Consider the following 25982-nt stretch of genomic DNA (forward strand, 5'->3'; position numbering starts at 1 on the left):
GCTTCCCTGCAGAACCCCGCCTAACACATATTTTAACCCCTAATTATAAAATATATAAACCTATGCTGAATAAACGATTGAATTAACAAATAAATGGGAGAAGTGACAGATCTTCCTTACAAATGAATTCCAAATAATATAAGTAGATAGGGGCCCCTTCAGGAAGTGAGGCCTAGTCCTTCCTTCCCACATGAGTGGGGAATGAAATTTATAAGTGAGTAGCAAAGATAAGATAGGAAAAAGAGAAAAACAGTAACTCTGCAGTGGAAAAACCTGGTCAACACAGCCTTAAACAAAGGATCAAGGTTCACATCACCAGTGCTGTTGTGTGGTTATCGACTGGCACGTGATGAGAAGGGCACTTCATCTCTGTGGTATTCTTTTTGAAAACACCAGTCTAGTCAAGAAAAAAACTTTAGACAACTCCAATTTGAGGAACATCCTACAAAATACCTGACTGGTATTCCCCAAAATTGTAAAAGACACAAAAAACAAGGAAACTGAGAAACTCTCCAAGAACAGACAAGACTTAGGACAACTGAATGCAATGCGGTTATCTAGGGTAGGAAAGAGGAACAGGAAAACATATATCAGGTAAAAACTATGGAAATCTGAGGCTTCCCTGGTGGTCCAGCGGGTAAGACTCCATGTTTCCACTGCCAGGGACATGGGTTCGATCCCTGGTCAGGGAACTAAGATTCCCACATGCCATATGGCACAGCCCAAAATAACTATGGAAATCTGAATGAAGTATGGAGTTTAGTTAATAATAATCTATCAACACTGGTTCATTAATTGTGACAAATGAACCACACTAATGTAACGTGTTAATAACAGGGAAATCTGGGTACAGGGTATATAGGAACTCTATCTTTAGAATTTTTCTGTAAATCTAAAACTCTTCTAAAATTACCTTTATTGCGGGGGGCGGGGGGGTGGGGAAGGCCTATCACAATGGCACTGCTTCCCCCAAGAGCCACACCGAATGCCTTAGACCCTGAAGAGGGCAGCAGGAAGCACAGCATCCTCACCCGTGCCACAGCTGCACCCACAAGAGTTAAATATAAACCAAACTGGATAACGACAGTTTTGTTCTTTTTCCACCAAGCAAATGCTAAGGGCAGAAACTGCAGCAAAGGTATAATCCTAAGGGAGAGATGTAAAAACAACCAGAAGAGACACTGAGGAAAAAAAAAAAAATACAGTATTTCCCTGGGGAATTACCACACCACAGATGTTCACAGCAGTTTGAATACAGAAGTGAGCACAGCCCAAAGTCCTAGACGGCTAGTGATGACAATATAAACCATCCTACACACTGCTAAACATGAAAAATAAATATTATCGTAATAAGTAAAAGAGTATTAAGAAAAGTCTTAGAGTAACAACCCTCCTGACATAAGCCATGAAGTAGATATTTTAGTCTTAGAATCCTACAGCATAGAAGTTGAGAAAGACAATCTCAAAATATCAGGTGAGGCCACGAGCAATATTAGTTCTCCTTCCAAAAGCCACAAAGTTTTCAAAGTTTAAACATGCTACTGTATAAAAACCAGTAGTCCTGGTAATAAGATGACCTGAATTTAAAATCTGAGTTTAAAATTTCTGTCATTTACTTGCTAAATAAATTTGGAAAAAAAGAACTCCTTAATCTTGAAGATTTCTTAAAGAGAATCAGTATGTAAAAGGAACTTTAACAAACTCTACTTTGAAGAGCGTGATTTTCACTACAATCCTTAATATTGAAGGTTCTTCTTTCAGAATTTCAATTTACAAAAAAAAGCAAAATGCAATGAAAAGAATCAAATGTTAAGAGGCTGCAAAGGGATGGTTGATGTTTGTATCACATTTTATCTTTTCCAAGTCTATAATAAATAGGTTCATTTTATTAATTAGAAAAGTTATATTTTAAAACATCTGTCGTCGTTGTTGTTCAGTCACTTAAGTCCTGTCCAGCTCTTTGCAACTGCACGGACTGTAGCCCACGAGGCTCCTCTGTCCGTGGGATCTCCCAGGCAAGAATACTGGAGTGTGTTGCCATGCCCTCCTCCAGGGGATCTTTCTGACCCAGGGTTCGAACCCAGGTCTCCTGCCTTTCAGGCAGATCCTTTACCCCTGAGTCACCAGGGAAGCCCCATTTGGTCAAAGCTATACTTTAAACAAGTGAAGGCGGGGATGTAAGAAAGGTAAGAATGTCTATACAAATGTGATGAAGTATATATATTCTAATGATCAACCAGTATTTGTTTATAAAACTCGACACTCTCCACTAGACAGGGAAGCCAGGAATTGTATCATGAATCTTTGGATCCTCAGGGCCTGGCATATAGAAGGAATTAAATGTTTACTTTATGGACGTTTCTAACTGTCTCACTTTCTACCTTAAAAGGTTCAGTTCACATGTGCCAAAGTAATGGGGCGGGGAGACAGGTGGGGGGAGGGTGGAGGTGGATCTAGTACAGTAATTTTAATCCATCCAATAAATACTTATTGGTTGCTTGCTGTTTCACTCTTCCAGGCATCTGTGATAAGTCAGTTAATAAAAATAAAAATCATTGTCCTTGTGGAGAGACTGTAGTCTAGTATCTCTCTCTACTCTGCCCAAAGCAGTGCTAAAGCGTGGTCCATTAACTGGTGCCAATGTACCAAACTTACTGGTCCGTGACCGTCAGCCACAGCAAGCATTTAGACACTCAGAGAACAATATGACAGTCATTTTATCTGATGAACCTAATATTATAAAGTACTGACTAGAATCTATCTTTATTTCATCTTTCTAATAATTTGTTTATTGTTTTTTAAAGAATCATTATATAATGAATTGGAAAATTTATTAAACCTGGTCTTTCACCACAGATAAGGAGAAGCATTTGTCCAACACACTTGGATCACATCACTTCTCCCCTCCTTGGTAAAAGTCTATGCTTCAGTATCTTTATGGTCTTCCACAAATGAAACCAACCTTTCCAAATACTGTCTTCCCACTAGTTCGGTTCATCATATACTCCAACCACAGTGACTTATTTTCAGCGCAAGTCTTATGTCTGGCTTGTGCTTCTCTCTCAGCCTTAAATCCTTTCTTAAGTTTGCATGATCAAATTTTACACATCCTTTTCAAGTCAAGCACAAATGCCACCAACTTCTCCGAAGACGTCCAGGCAGAAGCAAACATCCCGACTCCCTCTGGCACAGTGTGCTAAAGCAGCCCTCTGACAGAATTTTCCATAGACTATGAGTTTCTGGAACACAAGAATAATTTATTCATTTTGGGCATCCCTATATAACACACAAAATTGTCATCAAATTTGCTGAGTGAATGATGTAAGAGACAGCATTACATGTGCAGAAGTCTCATTCACGAGATCAGAAAACCCTCTAAAATTATACCCAAAACTGTGTGTGCCTTTTCTAAAGGAAGGTCTAATGCTTACTAGATTCTCAAAGGCGTCTAAGAAGCCCCAAATGTTAAAGAAACCACTGAGAAGGAAAGGGTTTCAATTTCATTAGCAGATATATTTCTGCCAGCCAGCTCCATCGGGGTTAGCTCCAGGGAATACCAGACATAATAAAAACCTCAGTTGTGCTCAGTTGGTCAGTTGTGGCTCTATGGACTGAAGCCTGCTAGGCTCCTCTGTCCATGGAATTCTCCAGGCAATACTGAAGTGGGGTTGCCATTCCCTCCTTTGGGGGATCTTCCCAACGGAGGAATCAAACCTGCGTCTCCTGCATAGCAAGTGGAATCTCTACCGCTGAGCCACCAGGGAAGCCCTGAACCTCAATTTCCTTATCCCAGAAAGGTGTTTACTCCAAAGATTTGCTATAAGAACTGAATTTGACCACATACGGGAAGTCCTAAGATCATGAAGAATGACTCGTTTCCTTTCTGCCCTCCTTCCACTTTTATATACTCGTGAAGTAAGCAAGCAGACAGGTTCTATACAAAATTTCTTAAATTACAAATTACTGCCATCCCTCAAAAGCTGCGTCCAGACTATTTTCTTGGAAATCTTCAGTAGAGTTATCAATTCAGTCACTCAGTCGTATCCAGCTCTTTGCGACCCCATGGACTTCAGCACACCAGGCCTCCCTGTCTATCACCAACTCCCAGAGTTTACCCAAACTCGTGTCCATTGAGTCAGTGATGTCATTCAGCCACCTCATCCTCTGTCATCCCTTTCTCCTCCCACCTTCAATCTTTCCCAGCATCAGGGTCTTTTCTAATAAGTCGGTTCTTCGCATCAGGTGGCCAAAGTATTGGAGTTTCAGCTTCAACATCAGTCCTTCCAGTGAATATTCAGGACTTATTTCCTTTAGGATTGACTGGTTGGATCTCCTTGCAGTCCAAGGGACTCTAAAGAGTCTTCTCCAATACCACAGTTCAAGACCATCAATTCTTTGCCACTCAGCCTTCTTCACAGTCCAACTCTCACATCCATACATGACCACTGGAAGAACCATAGCCTTGACTAGACGGACCTTTGTTGGTAAAGTAATGTCTCTGCTTTTTAATATGCTGTCTAGGTCGGTCATAGCTTTTCTTCCAAGGAGTAAGCGTCTTTTAATTTCATGGCTGCAGTCACCATCTTAGTGATTTTGGAGCGCAAGAAAATAAAAGTCTGTCACCGTTTCCCCATCTGTTTGCCATGAAATGATGGGACCGGATGCCATGATCTTAGTTTTCTGAATGTTGAGTTTTAAAGCCAACTTTTTCACTCTCCTCTTTCACTTTCATCAAGAGGCTCTTTAGTTCCTCTTCGCTTTCTGCCATAAGGGCAGTGTCATCTGTGTATCTGAAGTTATTCATATTTCTCCCGGCAATCTTGATTTCAGTTTGTGCTTCATTTAGCCCGGCATTTCCAAACCCCTATTTGTTTTTAAGTCTCACAACATTAAATTTCTGTCATGCTAAATAGTTCTAATTACTAATTTTTCTACACTGATAAATGCCAAGAATTTTTTAAATATTTAAGTTAAACTCTTAAAGAACTGACATCTTGATTCTGCTATATCCAAAATATAGCTCTTTCCCTATGATTTTCCAACTTCACTGTACCCTCCCACAATTAATACTCCTTCCTCAGTCTTTGTCCTCCTTCCACTTGTGTTTATGTACTTATACAGCATTATATTGAAGAAATTAGGGAAAACGACTAGACCATTCAGGTAATGACCTAAATCAAATCCCTTATGATTATACAGTGGAAGTGAGAAATAGACTTAAGGGACTAGATCTGATAGACAGAGTGCCTGATGAACTATGGATGGAGGTTCGTGACATTATACAGGAGACAGGGAGCAAGACCATCCCCAAGAAAAATAAATGCAAAAAAGCAAAATGGCTGTCTGAGTAGGCCTTACAAATAGCTGTGAAAAGAAGAGAAGCAAAAAGCAAAGGAGAAAAGGAAAGATATACCCATTTGAATGCAGAGTTCCAAAGAATAGCAAGGAGAGATAAGAAAGCCCTCCTCAGTGATCAGGGCAAAGAAATATAGGAAAATAATAAAATGGGAAAGGCTAGAGATCTCTTCAATAAAATTAGAGATACCAAGGGAATATTTCATGCAAAGATGGGCTCAATAAAGGACAGAAATGGTATAGCCCCAACAGAAGCAGAAGATATTAAAAAGAGGTGGCAAGAATATACAGAAGAACTGTACAAAAAAGATCTCACGATCCAGATAATCATGATGGTGTGATCACTCACCCACAGCCAGACATCTTGGAATGTGAAGTCAAGTGGGCCTTAGGAAGCATCACTACGAACAAAGCTAGTGGAGGTGATGGAATTCCAGTTATTTCAAATCCTAAAAGATGATGCTGTTAAAGTGTTGTACTCAATATGCCAGCAAATTTGGAAAACTCAGCAGTGGCCACAGGACTGGAAAAGGTCAGTTTTCATTCCAATCCCTAAGAAAGGCAATGCCAAAGAATGTTCAAACTACTGCACAACTGCACTCATCTCACATGCTAGCTAGCAACTGCTGCTGCTGCTGCTAAGTTGCTTCAGTTGTGTCCGACTCTGTGCGACCCTATAGACGGCAGCCCACCAGGCTCCGCAGTCCTTGGGATTCACCAGGCAAGAACACTGGAGTGGGTTGCCATTTCCTTCTCAAATGCAGGAAAGTGAAAAGTGAAAGTGAAGTCGCTCAAGTCATGTCCGACTCTTAGCAACCCTACCAGACTGCAGCCTACCAGGCTCCTCCATCCATGGGATTTTCCAGGCAAGAGTACTGGAGTGGGTTGCCATTGCCTTCTGCACATGCTAGCAAAGTAATGTTCAAAATTCTCCAAGCCAGGCTTCAAAGGTACGTGAACCGTGAACTTCCAGATGTTCAAGCTGGATTTAGAAAAGGCAGAGGAGCCAGAGATCAAATTGCCAACATCCGCTGGATCATCAAAAAAGCTAGAGAGTTCCAGGAAAGCATCTATTTCTGCTTTATTGACTACGCCAAAGCCTTTGACTGTGTGGATCACAACAAACTGGAAAATTCGGAAAGAGCTAGGAATACCAGACCACCTGACCTGCCTCCTGAGAAATCTGTATGCAGGTCAAGAAGCAACAGTTAGAACTGGACATGGAACAACAGACTGGTTCCAAATAGGAAAAGAAGTACGCCAAGGCTGTATATAGTCACCCTGCTTATTTAACTTATATGCAGAGTACAACGTGAGAAACGCTGGGCTGGAAGAAACACAAGCTGGAATCAAGATTGCCGGGAGAAATATCAATAACCTCAGATATGCAGATGACACCACCCTTATGGCAGAAAGTGAAGCACTAAAGAGCCTCTTGATGAAAGTGAAAGAGGAGAGTGAAAAACTTGGCATTAAAACTCAACATTCAGAAAACGAAGATCATGGCATCCGGTCCCATCACTTCATGGCAAATAGATGGGGAAACAATGGAAACAGTGAGACTTTTATTTTCTTGGGCTCCAAAATCATTGCAGATGGTGACTGCGGCCATGAAATTAAAAGACGCTTACTACTTGGAAGGAAAGTTATGACCGACCTAGACAGCATATTAAAAAGCAGAGACATTACTTTGCCAACAAAGGTCCGTCTAGTCAAAGCTATGGTTTTCCCAGTAGTCATGTATGGATGTGAGAGTTGGACTGTAAAGAAAGCTGAGCACAGAAGAATTGATGCCTTTGAACTGTGGTGTTGGAGAAGATTCTTGAGAGTCCCTTGGACTGCAAGGAGATCCAACCAGTCCATCCTAAAGGAAATCAGTCCTGGGTATTCACTGGAAGGACTGATGTTGAAGCTGAAACTCCAATACTTTGGCCACCTGATGTGAAGAACTGACTCATTGGAAAAGACCCTGATGCTGAGAAAGACTGAGGGCAGGAGGAGAAGGGGACGACAGAGGATGAGATGGTTGGATGGCATCACCAACTCAATGGACATGAGTTTGGGTATGCTCCGGGAGTTGGTGATGGACAGAGGCCTGGAGTGCTGCAGCCCATGGGGTCGCAAAGAGTCCGACACGACTGAGGGACTGAACTGAACTGACAGCATTATAATTTTGTTTACATGTCCATCAACGCCTATTAAATGTAGCACCTCAAGGCAAGAATACCAGGTCAATTATCTTTTGCATTCTCTCCGTGTTTCTCAATGCAACTGAACAGTAGTGCTCAATAAATGAGCTTTTATAGTGATCCTTTCTCCCATTTTCCAAACAATAGCACAAGAAGTTTAAACAAAGATTATTTAAAATTAAGATGGAATTTCTACCTCAAACTATAGATGTATCTCAATTGCAGCTTCCTATTCCTTGAAAGTGTTAATATGGCAACTATGTTGCTACATTTTTAAGTATGATGTGAAAGTCTCTCAGTCCTGTCAGGACTCTTTGTGACCCCATGGACTGCAGGCCAGAATACTGGGGGGGCGGGGCACGGGGGGGTAGCCTTTCCCTTCTCCAGGAGAATCTTCCCAACCCTGGGATCAAACCCCAGGTCTCCCAGGTCACAGGTGGCACTGCAGGCACACTGTAGGCTTATCTAAGTATGATAGTAAGTTTATTAATAAAAAGGACTTCTTTACATGAAAAAAGACTGATAAAAATGCTCTGGTTACAAGTGGCTTTTTTAAACTTTTTATTTTGATATACAGTTGTATAGGGCAATGGAAAAATAGAACAGAAAGATTGCTGTGAATCTAAAACTGCTCTAAAGGGAATTCCCTGGCTGTCCAGTGGTTAGGACTCAGCATTTCCACTGCCAGAGTTCAGGTTCAATCCCTGGTGGGGGAACTAAGATTTCACAAGCTTTGCAGCATGGCCAAGAAATGAAATTAACTTAAATAATAAAATAAAAAATAAAACTGGTTCTAAAAGTAAAGTTTATTTTTAAAAAACTACCACATGGCTCAGAGAACCTGAACTTTTAAACTTTGGAGGTCTGACCTTGACTGTTGGCCACCGCTGGTTCTGTCTGGTGTTTCAAAGGAATATTGGGTGCTGCAAATAGGAACTGAAGGGGTAAACTTATTAAACCCATTAAACCTGTAAAAAAAAAAAAAAAACTACCACATGAACTAGCAAACCCACTTCCAGCTATATATTCAAAAGAATTGAAAGCAGGGTTTTGAAGAGATATCTCACACCCATGTGCATGGCAGCAATAACCACAGGAGAGGAAAGCAACCCAAATGCACCTACAGATGAATGGATTAACAAAATGCGGTATACATACATACGAGGGAGTATTATTTAGTGTCAAAAGGATGGAAATCCTGCTGTATGCTACAACAAACCTTACGCTAACAAGCCAGTCACAAAAAGACAAATACTGTATGAATTTACTCATATGAATCAAATGCAGAGAAACTGTAAACATAAAACGGTGGTTAGCAATGGCTGGGGTCAAAGTGGAAAGGGAGATTTGCTTATTGAATTTCAGGTTTTCAAAATGAAAGAGTTATGGAGGGTTGTTTTTTTACAACACTGTGAATAAACTTAACACTACCAAACCACACTGGAAAATGGTTGACTGTCAATTCTATGTTTTTTACATCAAAAAAAGAATTTTATATAAATCGAATCACAGAATATGCAACCTTATGAGATTAGCTTTTTTTCATTCAGCATAATTCCCTTGAGATCATCCAAGTTGTTTTGTGTATCAGGTTATTTCTGAGTAGTATATTCCGTAGTACAGATGTACCACGGTTTATTCACCCAATGAAGGACATCTGCGTTGTTTCCAGTTACCAGTTATTACTAATAAAGCTACTATGAACATTTTCAGATAAGTTTTTATGAGGATATAAGTTTCCATTTCTCTGAAATAAATGCCCAATGTGTACTTGATGGGTTGTATGGTAAGTGTATATTTAGTCTTACAAGAAACTGCAAACTGTTTCCATAGCGGCAGTACCATTTTACATCCCCACCAGCAACATGTGAGAGATGAAGTTTTTCTGCTTCTCCTGTCCAGCATGTGGTGTTAACTTGTTTTAATTTAGCTGTTCTAAATAGGTATGTGGTGATACCTCAGTGGTTTCAATTTACATTTCCCTGGTATTTAATGATGTTGAACATCTTTTTATTTGCTTATTTACCAGCTGAAATGTCTGTACATGTCTTTTGCCCATTTTCTAAACAGACTGTTCATTTTCTTTTACTGTTGAATTTTAAAGAGGTCTATATTTTCTAGAACAATCTTCTGTCAGATAGTTTGTAATTTGTTCTTCCAGTCTACAGCCTGCTTTTTCTTTTGTGTTTCACAAACAGAAGTTTTTTTATTTTGATGATGTCCAGTTTACCAATACTACTTTGTATAGATCATGCTTTTGGTGCCATGTCTACCTTGTCTAGAATTACTTTGTCTTGAAACATAAACTCCTAGTTAAAATACATCTTATATAAGAATATAAAATTGAAAATATAATTAAAAGCATAAAAACATTTAATAAAAGGTAAACATTTCTACTTACAAAAATTGACTTTTCAAAAATTTTCTAGGACTTCACATCATAAAGAGAAGTACACATGTCTACTGCAACAGCAATAAATTACAGAATTTTTCCTAGCAATTTCTCTGAGGGCCAAACTCTATCAAGGGAACAGCACTGATAAAAAAAATTGACTTAGGAAATTCCCTGGCTGTCCAGTGGCCAGGATCTGCACTTTCATTGCCAAGGACACAGGTTCAATCCCTGGTCAGGGAACTAAGATTCTACAAGCATGGCACAGCTGAAAAAACAAAATCTGATTTACCTGAATTAGTCTAATAGTATCTTGAACTAGTGCAAAAAAAAAAATATATATATACACACACACACACACACACACACACACACACACACAGAGATAACATCTTATTTCCTAAAGATGCATTTTATTCTTATCCCCTCATTTATCTGTTCATACCAAAAATTCATGTTCATTACCAAAATTTGCAAAATATTTGCTTTTTCTTATTTGTAATTTTCTGTAGTTGAAACGCTTTCAACAAGATATAATTATATTATGTTTGCTTGGCCAGAATGGTTCCATAAGCATATATTAATACTATGCTTTCTTCTCTGAAAAGTTATTTCCTACAAACCAGTCAAAGTTGCCGTTCAACAGATTTTTGGAGGTCAACTAGTGTTTTAAATTCTAACAAAAATACTTCTCAATAATCTAGAAATGAAAAATTCTTCATCCTAAATTGAAGTCAGTTCATTAAAACAAAAGAATGCTTAGCATTTTATTTGCTTGAAGCAAAAGCATAGCCTGCTACAATTTACAATAAACTAGCATTCCCTGCTCAATAAAATCTGCACTAAAGTAAACAAGATCAAATAACCCAAAGATTGAAAATTTTGATACCTGCAAACACGCTTCACCTGAAAAGTCAAAAAGCAACAGTAATATTGAGGTAGTGAAAGGATTTTCAGGTTTTCCATACTCAGTATCACTCTATTAATACTTAAGGCATGTTTGGGACTTCCCTATAGCTCAGATAAGAAATCTGCCTGCAATGCAGGAGACCGGGGTTCTAACCCTGGGTCAGGAGGATTCCCTGGAGAAGGAAACTGCAACCCATTCCAGTATTCTCACCTGGAGAATTCCACAGATAGGGGACCCTGGCGGGCTACAGTCCACGGGGTTGCAAAGAGTCGGACACAACTAAGCGACTAACATACACAACATCACCATTATATACACACACATCACCAAATATAAAGTATATTAACTTATATAAACTATATAATAAAACCATATACTTTAGTACTACTTTACAGTAAGTACAGATTATACTAATAAACTAATATGTACAAATTATAGGTAAACAAATGTTTACCTCAACATCTTGATATATTCAGTGTACTTGAGAAAGTGAAATCAACTGTTACACAATATAGAAAGTATGTTCATTCTAAATTTAAAATTAAACTACCATTTATTTTAAACTACCAATACTTATAAAAAACTAAATTGCATTATATATCAAAAATATTCACTGAGCAACAGAAATTATAACTTAAAATATTTACTCCTTAATGTCAAGAATTAAAGATTTTCCTTCCAGCTTTACTGAGATAGAATTGACACATAACACTGTATGTAAGATATACACATAATGATTTAATATATGTATATGTATATATTTTGAAGTAAGATTCTGTAACAAAACATTAGATGCTTAATTCCTTGATGCTCCCCCTCAACTACAGGGATTTACAAGTCATCTAACATCCCTTCTTCAACCACAATGTTTGTTTGGTTTATACTTTTTTTCTGACAGCATATAGTAGCTGCATTATATCTGGAACAGTGTAATGATTTCTGGAATTAAAAATTCCCCAAACTCTATTAAAATAAATAGTAATTTGATGCAATATAAGGCTTACTTTTAGGCTTTTCTTCCATTTCTAAATATGTGAGTTTACAACCATTAAGAATAATATTGTGCTCATCACCTTAGTTTCTTCTACCACTAGGGTGGTCCCTTTCAATAATCAATACTCTATTTTTTCTTGTTTAAGATTATTAATGAAATTTTATGTCACAGTGCCAATACATTATAGAAAGGCCAATACGAAATATTAAATCTAATTCCTCCTTTTAAACACCATTCTTTCAATATCCTATGAACACCAGGGTAACAAAACACAGCACCCCACAAAAACTAGGAATGGGACTCCTTGCAGAAGGCCCTCCAGAGGGATGACAAAATAGCTTAGGGAAACTGTTGAAGTGTGGGGTTCAGAACACAGTTTCACAATCAACAAAAAAAACTGCTTTAAAGACTTGGCTTTTTTGGGCCCCATCTGGACATGTAGACTAAGATTCTGTGGAGGTAAAGCCAGGAATCTGTATTTTTAACATACTCCCATGTGATTTTGTTGCACATTAAGTCTGAGAAACACATATAATTCATCACAACCTACTTACATAGGTAGCCAAGGAGATATGGGAATGTTCCAGATTACTTTAAAATATACAATCAAACTTTCTACAATAAAAGGAGTTCAATTTATTTATTGTTACTGCATAAAGAGATTCTTCTTCCTAGTTTTGGAATGACAGGTACCTATGAGAAAGCAACTACTGAAAATCTATGTTGTCATTGTTAAAAAACCTCAAGTGATCTTAAAAAAAAAAAAAAGATTCTCTTATTCTTTATAAATGCTTGTCATAAAGTAAGTATGGTTAGAGTAGGGAATATGACCAATTAGTACAATTCATGTTCCCCAAGTTAACTGCTAACACCAAAAAGCTTAGTGCTGCTTTCAACCTATGACACTCTGCAGAATGCTGCTCCTAAACTAACAGTGGCTAAAACATCCTTTTATGATTACCTTAAGAATATCATTTAGATTGTAGGGTGCATTATTTTGTGCATAAAATTTTATTAAGATGGGAATATTTCCCCAATCATTTTGGTAGTTAGTGGATAAATTAACCTTGAATATTTAAATTTATAAAACCGTATTTCACAGTTATATTAAATCGCTGCTCCCTGGAAGACAACGCTGCAAATTAAAAATAAAGCTTCTAACAGGAAGGTCCTGAATATGAATAGATTCATACACTTACTACCTGTGTGACCTTGGATAAGTAATTTAAACTCTCTTAGCCTCAATTTCCTTATTAGGAGGATTAAATGAGATATATACATAAAGCTCTCAGCACAATTCCAGGTACATACTAGTTCTCAGTAAACATTAGCCCATATAAACACACAAGACCCCATGGTGTGCTACAATCCATGAGGTCACAGAGTTGGACACGACTGAGCGACTGAACTGAACTCAAACACACAAGAAACTATCAATGATGGTTGCTTCCGGAAAAAAAAAAGTAGTCTGGGTCAAGGGTGGAAAGATGATACCTTTTCTATCCTCTGTATTTTTAACCACTGCTTATATCTTTTTGAAAAATTTAAATCATCTCTTTCGCTGTGGAATTTCTTAGTATTTAGCATTATGCACTGCAAAAGCTGAACTGTGACTGCTGAATTCGCAAAGGAGTAAGTCATAGTCTAATAATACCCACAAAGAAATACAACCTATCTGATTTCATGAATGTATTTCTTACTTGCTTCACAACAGCCATTCTGGTCTTAACCAAAACACCTTAAACCAGAGGTTTTTCAACCTCGGATGACTTTGTCCCTCGGGGGACATCTGGCAACAGAGACATTCCTGGTTGTCACAACTGAGGCGGTATACTACTGGCTTCTGGTGGGTAGCGGCCAAGAACACTGCTTAACATTCTATTACATAGTATATAGGCCTGCACCACAGTAACTGCAACCCAAGGAACCATTCCACTTCACTCTCAAAGTAACCGGGTTCTTCATTACAATTACCAACAAAAGAACACAAACCCACAAAATAAATTCTCCCCTCAAGTAATAAAGTAAAATCCTTAAGGACTGGTAGACTAGGGGCTTAGTAAACTAACCACTGTTGGCCACTATTTTAAGTTTCCAAAATTCTACCACCTAGAATGGCTTAGGTTTGAGTGTCTACTCAGTTCAATATATTACACAATTTTTAAAGCATTTATTATTAAGCCTTTCAAAAATTCACTCTAAATGAGTTCAAGAGATAACAGTTTACCATTTTTCCTGTTTTCAAATGATATCTAAAGAACCAAAAAGCTCAAACAATGTACTACTAAAGACTAAACAGGGCCTTTATTTCAGTATGTAGTTATCAAGTCTTTCCAATAAACTTGATATTTTCACATTTCGCTTAATGCACTGGCCTTGGCCTACTTCATATATTCTGAGTATGTTAATTAATATCCTTCAAAAACTTAAGAAAATATTAACAACAGTCCTTGTTTCTGATTGAGAAGGCAAGAAAAGTAATCGGCAGCTAAGTAATTTTATAATAAGGCATGAAAGATTACAAACTAAATCATTCTGTCCTCCAACCTTAAAGCATATCTTGGTAAGCCTTAACAAAAAGTCATCCGTTAAGAAAGCGTTTTGGAAAATGTCTTCATCAATATTTGGGATTAATCTTTTAAGAGTGCAAAACTGAACCAACTGGCTATCAAAATTTAGAGTCTGTTCACAAGTAGGTTGGAAAGAATTTTGAAATACTGCTACTGCTAACACTGTTATTAGTCATACTTTATTTTCATAGCAACTGCTTAACTTCTTTTACACCTTTAAATAAATATATATATATACACACCTTTCCCATTATTTAAGTTGAGTACTGTTTTAATATTTAATACTGTTTAATAGTTCACATAATTAAAACTTATTCTGATCAAGGAATTCTTAGGGAAACAAAATAACATCTTAATTCCTTCCACCAAAACAAACAAACAAAAAAAAACACAGAACAGTAAGCTGTGTTTGCAACTACAAGATACAATAAAGTTGTTATTCATTCAGTGCTTGTCCAATACATTATTTGCGATGGACACAGAGATCACCAGAACTTCTCCATTCAGTCTAGATCACTCCCCCTGACCATCCAGAACTTCAGTATGTGTCCAAACTTGCTTGCTCATGGTCTAATAATAAACCTAACTATACAACCTGTAACAGCCCCTGACAACCTTTTCCTTAAGAAGTCACAAAGGTGATTTAACCAGCACCTCAAACTCTTTGTAAACCTATTGCAAAAACGGATGTCCATTCCAGCCTCTAGGTTCTGCCGACGGCTCAGGGCCTCCGGCGGTAGAGAGGAGAGGTGAAGATCCGCCAGAATCGAGAAGGACAGCCGCCGGGCGTTGGGCAGCAGAAGCTAACTGCTGGTTCATTTCTCTTTAAATCTGGCAGCACGTGGGGAGGCATTGTGAAGCCACCAACCCGCCTCCCCCTCTTTCACTCCGCACACGTACGTCTCCAATGCGCATGCTCCGCTCACACAGTCCTAGCAGAGTCGGAGCCAACCCCCTAAAAAGTCAACCTGGAAGCCGCAAACGGCCGGAGGCCGGGACAATGGGGGAGGGGGGACGCAGGCACCTCTGGGGAGGCAGACCCGGCCGCCGCCCCAAGCCAGAGCCCGCGGGCCGCAGCCCCGGGGCCCCGCAGGCCTGCACAGGAGCCAGAATCGCTCGGAGCACAAAGCCCCGAGCTGGCCAGCGAGCGGCTCTCGGCTCGGCCCGCTCCTACCCTCCCCCAGCCGGGCGGCGCAGCCGGAGCCCGTGCCAGGCGGAGGCAGGCGAGGCGGCGTCCCGCGCCCCGCCGGGCTCTCAGACCCCGTGCGCCAGCGACCAGGCCGCAGAGGCCGGCGCTTTTGTTGTCCGCCACAACTACGCGGACCCGGCGCTGCCCGGGCAGAAGTTTGGCGCGCCTCACCTACCCGCCCCGCGGCCAGTTCCTCTCGCCCACCCTGCCCCCGGCTGCCCGCCCCGCGGTTCAGACAGCCGAGCCCGCGACGCGCAGCCGGCCGGGCTCAGATGCTCTACCTGCCTCGGGGGGTCCAGCGGTCTCGGGCGCACCTGAGCCCGGACCCGCCCCTCCAGGGAGGGTCCGCCGGGACAGGGTACCCACAGCCCCTCCCCCGCAACGTCCCACCGAACAGTGGGGGAGGGGACAAGCTCCCCTCCATCCCCGGTGGTGCCAGGCCCCGTCCGGGGGCCGAGGCTGGGGCGCGCCCCCGCCCCCAACACCCTCGGAAAGCCGGGGAAGAAGTGATGGACCCGGCCCGGACCGGCGCCCAGGCTCCCCACTCTCGCAGGCCCGCGCCCGATCTCGCCGGAGCCTGCCGTTCCCCTCGACCGCCGGCCCGCCAGCCAGGGAGCGCCCTGGAGGAGAGGAGAAGCGGGCAGCTGCTCGCCGCGATCGCGGCCCGGCCCGCCGCCCAGCCGCCCGCTCCCTCACCTGCCAGCTGTCTTCGCAGTAGCAGTGCCGACTGCAGCTCCGTCATCCTCCCCGCCAAGGGCCCGGGCTGGCGCCGGGGCTTCCGAAGAACTGGGCACAGGCTCCGGAGATGCTGGAGCTGGGTGTGCTGAGGAACCCGGGCCCCCACGACGGGAGCGCCGAAGCCGAGGAAGGCTGGGCTGTGGCGGCGGTAGCGGCGCCTCGCTGCCGGTGCGAGTCCGCTCGCTTCAGCTTTCCTCACAGCGCCTCACGCCCGGAAGGGGAGGGTACCCGTGCCGCCGCGGCGCGCACTGGGACTTCGCTCGCCCGCTTCCCTCCTTCAACCCGCCCGTCGGCCCCACCGGTGCCTTCCCCCGCCACAGCCTCACAGCGCGCAGGGCCGCTCCGCGCAGGCGCGCTGGGGCTGCCTACTTCGGAAGCAGCCTGCCCGCTAGCCCGACCCTTCTGCCTCCTGCTCCGCCTCCGGAGGCGGAACCCCGCCCCCTACGCGAATTGGCCTCTGTCGCCGCCATCTTGGGAAGGTCGCCGCCCGGCCAAGTGCCTGGCCCCGGCGGCAGACGCCCCGCGGACGCCATGACAGAGAGGTCGCGGAGTGTCAAGACGCCGCCTCCGAGTCGAAGCAGGTGGTCAGCAGGGAGCGAAGGGCCAAGAGAAGTGATAGGTGCCTAGTTGCTGGCGAGTGCCCAACAGCACACAGGGTGTGCGAATTAGTCATTGTTAAAGCCGAACTTAGTACTGGTGTGCCCCATTTTAAGCACACCCCCAAAATAGACTTCATATATGCTGGTAATTCACTTTACAGAAAGATAAACAGATTCTTCAAGAAAAATGCTCTGCATCTCATAGTACAAAATGTTTAAACATCGTTAGTAATCTCTATGTGTAAAGTGAGTTGAGATTAGCAAAATCTGTACACAGTACAAAATGTCCAGAAAGGCATCTATTATGTAAAGTCAAAGTGTGGGCTCTAAAGTTTGGAAAAAATCACTCTACCTCCTCTCACCCTTATTCCCACAGCCTTGCATAACACAGTCTCAATAAACAGACAAAGCAGAAGGAAAAAATGATACCTAATGGCATATTCAAAAGCAGAGACATTACTTTGCCAACAAAGGTCAGTCTAGTCAAGGCTATGGTTTTTTCTGTGGTCATGTATGGATGTGAGAGTTGGACTGTGAAGAAGGCTGAGCGCCGAAGAATTGATGCTTTTGAACTGTGGTGTTGGAGAAGACTCTTGAAAGTCCCTTGGGCTGCAAGGAGACCCAGCCAGTCCATCCTAAAGGAGATCAGCCCTAGGATTTCTTTGGAAGGAATGATGCTAAAGCTGAAACGCCAGTACTTTGGCCACCTCATGCGAAGAGTTGACTCATTGGAAAAGATTCTGATGCTGGGAGGGATTGGGGGCAAGAGGAGAAGGGGACGACAGAGGATGAGATGGCTGAATGGCATCACTGACTTGATGGACGTGAGTCTGAGTGAACTCCGGGAGTTGGTATTGGACAGGGAGACCTGGCGTGCTGCGATTCATGGGGTCGCAAAGAGTCGGACACGACTGAGCAACTGATCTGATCTGATCTGAATGGCACTCAAATTTGTATTTGTTCCTTCAACAAATATTTATTAAAGCCGCATTAACCTTATACCTGAACTGGATGGCTCTGTTCCTCGCCTCAAAGGGCTTACAGTCTCCGAGCTTCAGGTAAGGTAGCCAGAGAAGGAGCAGGTTCTAATACAGTTTATTGACTCAAAAAATTACTGAAAAAACTGTGCTCACTCTCCCCGCAAGAACAAGAATTAAAAAGAACAAATAAACAATCTGAATAAAAACATAAATCGACCGTTTAATAAAAAGGAGTAAGTTTGGACTCCTGTGGGAAACAACTCCAAGAAGCTAACCCAGATTTTGTGAAGCCTAAGGCAATGGCACCCCACTCCAGTACTCTTGCCCGGAGAATCCCACCAATGGAGGAGCCCTGGTAGGCTGCAGGCGATGGCGTCGCCAACAGTTAGGCACGACTGAGCAACTTCATTTTCACTTTTCACTTTCATGCATTGGAGAAGGAAATGGCAACCCACTCCAGTATTCTTGCCTGGAGAATCCCAGGGACAGAGGAGCCTGGTGGCCTGCCACCTATGGGGGTCACACAGAGTCGGACACGACTGAAGCGACTTAGCAGTAGCAGTAACATTTACCCCATTGGAGAAGGAAATGGCAACCCACTCCAGTATTCTTGCCTGGAGAATCCCAGGGACAGAAGAGCCTAGCGGGCTGCCGTCTGTGGGGTCGCACAGAGTCGGACACGACTGAAGTGACTTAGCAGCAGCAGCAACATTTACCCCATTTGAAGGACTCTCTTTAAGGGAAAACATTTTTAAATAGGGTTGGAATATGACTGTCTATTTAGAATGAGAAGATAAACCACAAATAACTGTAGTCTTAGAGAATTGTTCCCTTTCTCTGAGATCTCTTCAGGCAGGTTATCAGAAATTCTGCTTGGCTGCAGCATGGTCTCTTCTCTCACCTAGAACAAATTCCAGCCCTGACAGGGACTCTAAAGATTCTTTAGCTTTACCCGGAAAGGAAAAAAAAAAATCCATTTCTGACACTAACTGTCCTTTCTGGACCAAGAAAATCTTTCTTTTTAAGTAAATTTTTACTTTTATCAAAAAAGCAAGTATACAGTTCATAATCAGTGTATTAACGATTATTGTGGAAAGCAAACATGGAGGGGAGGGGAATTAAACAAAAAATGTATTTCTCACATAGTTCCTTCCTCATTCCTAAATCCTGCTTACCACAGGCAATCCTTTTTAACTCTTTTAGTAGTTTCTTCTGGTAGTTACCTTCATTTATTCTAAATGATAGAATGCTTTTTCTTGCTTTATCCATTTTAGACCTAATATATTTATTCTTATTGTAACTGATAAGAATTTAAGGACTCCCCCATGGCTGCTCTCCTTGGGTGCTGAATCTACTGCATTCTGGATCAAGAGTAATTTTTTTTTGTTTACTCCCTTCTTTTGCTGGAGAATATTATCACATAACTTCTGATGAGTACACATGAGGCAGATTTTCAAATATTATAACAATGTGTGGAAAATGCCATTATTTTAAACAGCTATAATTAAGTGCCACTTTAGCTGGGTATAGAATTTTATCTAAAATCAAATACATTTTCTTCAAAAATGTGAAAGCATTGGTCCATTGTCTTTTAGCATCCAGTGTTGCTGTTGATTCTTATTCTATTGTCACTGACCTTTTCTTTTTCTTCCCTGGCTAGTCTTAGGATTTTTGTTGTTGTTGTTATTTTTGGTATTTTAACATGTGTTCATATGTCTATAGGGTGTTTTCTTTTTTAATTCACTGTGTCCACAGAGCTTTGTGGTGATAGAATGGTTGTTTTCATACAGAGATAAGCTTAGAATAATGAGATGGTCTGCATTTTCCTGGTATATAAAAATTATTTTTAAAAGCAGTCGAGATTTTTAAAGGAAAACTTATGTTTTGTTTTGTTTTTGTTGGCTGCTTGGAATTTATTGTCCACTTGGTGCAAGGCACAGAGTTATGGGATGTGAAGAAGGCTCTTGTGTGACTTGGATAGTAAAGAGTAAGGTCTCTCAACTTCCTTTTTGGTGTTTTGCTGTTTTAATATTAAAAACTGAACTGCTTCCATTGGCTGCAACCTGCTTATTCTTGGGGAGAGGAGGGGAGGGGAGGAGAGGGGATGGGGAGGTCTCTGATGAACCTAGCGTCTTGGAAAGAAGCCTGACAGCTGTGGTGGTCACTCAGGATGGGGGGCCTGCAGTTCGTTTTGCCAGGCTGGCCACCAGGCTGCTGCTTCCCCATGGCTTACAGAGCCAGGTCACAGGTGATCATGCTGGTGGAGGCCTGGGCAGACTCTGGGGTGCTCTGGGGACTCCAACACTGTGGCCATAACGGGAGAGTGGACTTCCTGAAAAAGAAGCTTGCCCACCAGTGTCTTGGGTGTGCCTTGGGGGGACCCTGGTGGTGGGGGAAGACCATGTGGTGGGGTATGGCTTCTGCAGGAGCAGTTACTGGAAGTGAAACCAAGGAGGTGCTGGTAGTAGTCATGAGGGGGATGGCTCCCTTGCTCTAGCTTGCGGGCTAGTGGAAACCTTGGTGGTAACCCCTCATGGGCCTCGCTATCATGGACAGCAGGAACTGGGACACTAGGCGGCAGAGCCCATCTACCTAGGAGAAAGTGGGTGGCTGCTCCACGAAGCAGATGTGCAGGGTTATTTTTTAATTTTTATTTATTTATTTGTGGCTGAGCTGGGTCTTCCTTGCTGCCCAGGACTTTCTCTAGTTGTGGCATGTTGGCTTCTCGTCGTGGTGGCTTCTCTTGTTGTGGACTGTGGGCTGTATGGCACACAGGCTCAGAAGCTGTGGCCCATGGCTTTAGTTACCCCACAGCATGTGGAATCTTCCCAGACCAGGGATCAAACCGGTGTCCCCTGCATTGGCAGGTGGATTCTTAACCATTGGACCACCAGGGAAGTCCAAAAAAGCGGTTGATTTTTATATGTTGATTCTACAACTTTACTAAACTCTAAATTAACAATTTATGTATAGGTGATTTTGTTTTTATACATAAATAATATATGTCCAAATATTGGCATTTCTATTTCTTCCTTTTGATGCATCATTTCTCTTTTTGCCTCACTGTGCTGGCTAGGATCTCCATCACAGTTGCATAGTTCTTTTTTTTTTTTTTTTCAGGTTGTAGATTTTTTGTGGACTCTTTTAGCAGGTTAAGGAAGTTCTTTTCTAGTCCTTACTTATTAAGATTTATTTTTACAATAATTCCCAAATTTGTATCTTCAGCCTAGATCTTTCACCAGTTTATGTCAGAACATCCAACTGTCTAACTCTGTGTTCATTGATTTAACAAATGTTTTATTGAGCACTTACTGTGAGCGAGAGTTGATTCTAAGACCTAGGGCCCAGGAGTAAACTAGACAGACCAAGTCCCTGCCCACACGGATGAACATCCAATGGGACAGGACAGTCAGTTAAAAAGGTAAACAGATATTAAACAAGTCATCATTGGATTATGATAAGTGCTTCCTGGGTGGTGCTAGTGGTAAAGAACCCACCTGCCAATGCAGGACACATAAGAGACACAGATTTGATTCTTGGATCAGAAAGATTCCCTGGAGGAGGACATGGCAACCCACTCCAGCATTCTTGCCTGGAGTACCCCATGGACAGAGGAGCCTGGTGGGCTATGGTGCATAGGGTCACAAAGAGTCAGACACGACTGAAGCGACTTAGCACTCAGGCACACACATGATGGAAATAAAAGGATAAGGAAAAGGATTTATTTTTGATAAGGTAGTCAGGGAGTCCTCTCTCAAGAGATTATACTTGAACTGAGTTCTGAATTACAAATAGGAGGTCCCATTTGAGGATTCTGGGCAAGAGATTCCAGGCTGAGGAAAAGCTACTGCTAAGATCCTATGGGAAGAAAGAGCTTGGCTTGTACAGAGACTAGAAAGAGGGTCAGCACGTGTGAGGTGGCTCTACAGGAGCCTGATGAAAAGGGTGCTAAGAGCAGGTTGGAAAGGCAGATAGGGGTTATCATACCGGAAGCCTTGTTGACCACAGGAAACAGTATGGATTTTAGTTTAGTTACAGTGGAAGTCTTGAAATGGGGGCAATCAGATTTATATTGTTTAAAGCTCCCTTTGATGCTTATAGAAAAGAGAAGACTTTGCCAGAAGGTCAGTCAGAAGGCTATTGCAAAAGATGAAGCAAAAGACAGTGGTAACTTGAACCAGAATGGGGGCAAGGATGGAAAAGCACATATGGGGAGGGGAGATTGGGAATGAAGTTGAGATACATTTTGCAAGTAAAATACAAAGGGCTTGATGGTGGATGTCGGTGAAGGGGAGACATGACTCCTAGGTTTATGGAATAACTGGCTTGATTTCAAATAGGGAGAAGAGAACAACAGGTTTGGCAGGGGTTATCAAGGGATCTATTTTGGATGAGTTATATTTTAGCTCTTTATTAGACATCCAAGCAGAGATGGCAAATTAGCATATGAATGCATAAGACTGGAGCTCAGAGGACAGGCCAAGGCTATAAATTTGGAGAGATCAGGCTTCCTATGGAGAGAATAAACAGAAATTTTTTTTTTTTTTTTTTGGCTGTGCAATGCAGCTTGCAGGATCTTAGTTCCCCAACCAGGGCTAGAACCTGGGTCACAAAAGTGAAAGCCCAGAATCCTAACCACTAGGTCTAACCATGAGGGAACTCCTCAGATTTTAAGCATACAAATGAATCCAGAACTGCTCAGACATTTAGAGGTCAGGCTGAGGAGGAGGAACCAGCAATGGACGGTCAGAAAAATTGCACACAAAGGAGAAAAACCAGTGTGTGGTGTTACAAAAGCCAAGGCAGGAGCAAATGTTCCCAGGAGGAAGGAATGGTCAATTGCCACATGCTACTGAGAGACAGAGAAAGATGAGGACTGAAAAGGATACACTGAATTGTCTTTTTTTTTTTTTTGGATTGATACAACTGGCATTTATTAGAAATTCACTATGTATAAAATAAAGAACTACTTTGATGCATTTGCTCACAGATTCTGTACATTGACCCTATTGCTTCCATTCGAAAGATAAGGAAACTGAGGCTTAGATTCAGTGGACTACTCTTAAACCATAGTAAGTGGTAGAACTGGGATTCAGACCCCAGTCTGTCTGTTGCCAAAGCCTGAGTTATTACCCATTGGAGCGCACAGCCTTCCCTCACGGCAGGTGTAAGAGGCTACAGTTTGTCTCCTTAATGTACTAAGTTACTTAACAACTCACTCAGGCATGACCATACCACTAGTTTCACATTTCACTACCTGAAAGAGTTTAGTAACACTTCACACCTGGATGTTTGTGCATTTTGCCTTCTATATCTTTTAGAAAAATGTTCAATGAAGCAATTGCCAGTATTAACCTGCAGTTGGTCTCAGTATTACTACTACTCTATTCAGAAAAATCTCTATATAATCTGTGCTTTTAGAATTTTTTATTGAGGTATAATTGACACATTAGTTTCAGATATAACAGCATGATGATTCCATGTTTGTAAACCCTGAGATCACCACAGTAAGTCTAGTTACCATCCATCACCACACATAATTAACAAAAGAATTTTTTTCTTACAGTGAGAACTTTGAAGATGTACTATCTTAGCAACTTTCAAGTATTCAATGCAGTATTACTAACTATAGTCAGCATGATGTATATTTCATCCCTGTGACTTGTTGTATAACAGATTGATTCCTTTCACATTCTCTACCACCACTCCCCCAACCATGCACTGAATTTTGAAACTGGGAAACTGTTTTTGACCTTGATAGGATTCTGATGGAGCAATTTTGACAGTAGACAGAGCAAAGTGGGTTGAAAGCTGATTGCAAGATGGAAAAATAGAGATCTCAGTGTCGAGTGCTTATTTGAGGTTTGTGGTCATGAACAGAAAATGGAACCAGTAGGTCCAGCTCAGTAATTTTTTTTTCTGGCAGTGTTCAGTTGCTCAGCTGCAGGCGTGAAAAACTCTGATAGTTGGGGTACATTTAGGGTTGGTGGCTAGCCAGTCAAGTAAATGGAGGTTGAGATGGAGACCGGCGAGTTTGTGGAGGGTGTATGAAGAGAGTGCCTGTAGTAATGGACTCTTTTCTAAGCTGAGCAGAAAAGGAAGTGAAAATGGGTGGGAGCTGATAGATAGTGAAAAAGTGATACAGATAATGGGGTCTTGATGAGTTTGAAGAGTTGTGTGGTGTATACACTAAACCAAAGGGCCTGGAAGGATAAGAAATGGTGGTCAGAGTAGGCTTGAAACTTAGAATTCAGTTGAGGTATGGTTATGGGTGGTGAGTAGGTCTCCTGTGAACCTGAGAGAGGCTGGCTGGTGGAGAAGGGAAGGGAGGAAGTCAAGGGGGTGGCAGGCAGAAGTACTGGATAGTTCATCCACATGGGTAAGTCCTCAAGGACAGGAGTTGGAGTAGGATGAAGGGAAAGTCTGTGACCAGGAGACAAAGTCATTGATGTGGGTCCACAGATAACAGCAATAGAGTAGTAAGTGGTACAGCAGAGATGGCATTAACTTCAAAGAGCTCAGGACTGGGGACTTCCCTTGGGGTCCAGAGGCTAAGACTGCAAGTAACCAAGGCAGGGGGCCCGGGTTCAATCTCTAGTAAGGGATCTAGATCCCATATGTCACAACTAAGAGTTCACGTGCCACAACTAAAGATCCCCTAGTACCACAACAAAGATCGAAGATCCCGCATGCCAGAACTAAGACCCAATGTAGCCAAATAAATAAATGAATGCAAATAAATCTTTTTTTCATTTTTTATTTTGTATTGGGGTACAGCTGATTAACAATGTTCTGACGTTTCAGGTGAACAGTGAAGGGACTCAGCCATACATATACATGCATCCATTCTCCCACATAAAAATATTAAAAAAAAAAAAAGAGCTCGGGTTTGGGAAGGTAAAGGAGAAGAAAGATTAGGAAGCAGCAGTGAGGAACCAGGAAACTATGCTAAGCCTGCTGGCCCTGAGAGCCACGAAATGTGAGAGAAGGAGACAGCCTTCCCTTGAGAAGGCTAAGGAACCTGAGTCTTTAGAAGATTGCTGGGTTCAGATAAGGCCAGGAGGTGAAGAAGCATCCTATGAGCTCCTCAAACTACCCAGACCAGAGCTCACTGCTGGGTCTTCCCAGCAGAGGTTAGGACTCTGAACTTTCACTGCAAAGCCCAAGTTCAATCCCAGGTCAGGAAACTAAGATTCCACAAGCCTTGCCACAACCAAAAAAAAGGCAAAAACAAACAGAGTACAGAAAGTACTCACCCTCTGGATGGAGTTGGAGGAGAAATATGAGGAGTAAGGGATTAGCATATACACACTACTATATATAAAATAGAGAAACAACAAGGACCTATTGAACCACACAGAGAACTATAATTCAATATCTTGTAATAACTTAGAATTGAATCTGAAAAAAGTATATTTTATATGTATAAACGAATCACTTTTTTGTACACCAGAACCTAATGCACCATTGTAAATCAATTTTTTAAAATGGCTAGTTAAAAAAAAAAAGAACTCATCTTCTCCCCAGCCTGTTCCGACATAACCGACAGTACCCCATCATCTGTGTTCCCTCTTTTCCACCCCCTTGGACACTCCTTAACCCAGCCCTGGATAACTGCTACAACCTCTGTAAGGGTCTCCTGGCCACTGGTCTTGACCTTCCCTCCCTTCATCTATTTTCTGGAGCCACAGCAAAACTTTCAAAACGCAAATCTGCTATTGTCCCAGTCCTACCTAAAATTCTTCAATGACCTCTCAACTATTGTAGGATGAAGCCCAAGCTCCCCAGTATGATTTAATTGTACTTTCCAGTCTAGTCTTTGGGACCTCTCCACGTTTATCCTAACTCTCATCCTGCACCTCTCCCTGACACTCTCTGTTCCTAGCACAGTGCGTTTCTTTTCCTTCCTCCAAAACGTCAAGGGTTTTTTTTTTAACACCTCTGGGTCTTTCCACTTGCTGCTCCAATGGCCCAGGACACACTTTCCTGCTGTGTACTTGGCAAGCTCCTATTAATTCATCTTTCAGGTCCTTGAAGGGAGCAATTTCCTCCAGAAAACCTTTCTC

General features: G+C 42.0%; 1 protein-coding gene across 1 annotated transcript in view; it reads right to left on the minus strand.

The window, feature by feature from the left end:
- UBE2G1 (ubiquitin conjugating enzyme E2 G1) overlaps positions 1 to 16633 on the minus strand; it is an 89982-nt gene extending 73349 nt beyond the window's left edge. Inside the window, exon 1 of the mRNA XM_070389251.1 lies at positions 16296 to 16633. Within this exon, the coding sequence (XP_070245352.1) occupies positions 16296 to 16341 (46 nt within the window). The 5' untranslated portion in view covers positions 16342 to 16633. The remainder of the gene's footprint in view (positions 1 to 16295) is intronic.
- Between the last annotated feature and the right edge of the window lie 9349 nt (positions 16634 to 25982).

The sequence above is a fragment of the Bos mutus genome, chromosome 19, assembly GCF_027580195.1.
Source record: "Bos mutus isolate GX-2022 chromosome 19, NWIPB_WYAK_1.1, whole genome shotgun sequence".
Taxonomy (NCBI): Eukaryota; Metazoa; Chordata; class Mammalia; order Artiodactyla; family Bovidae; genus Bos; species Bos mutus.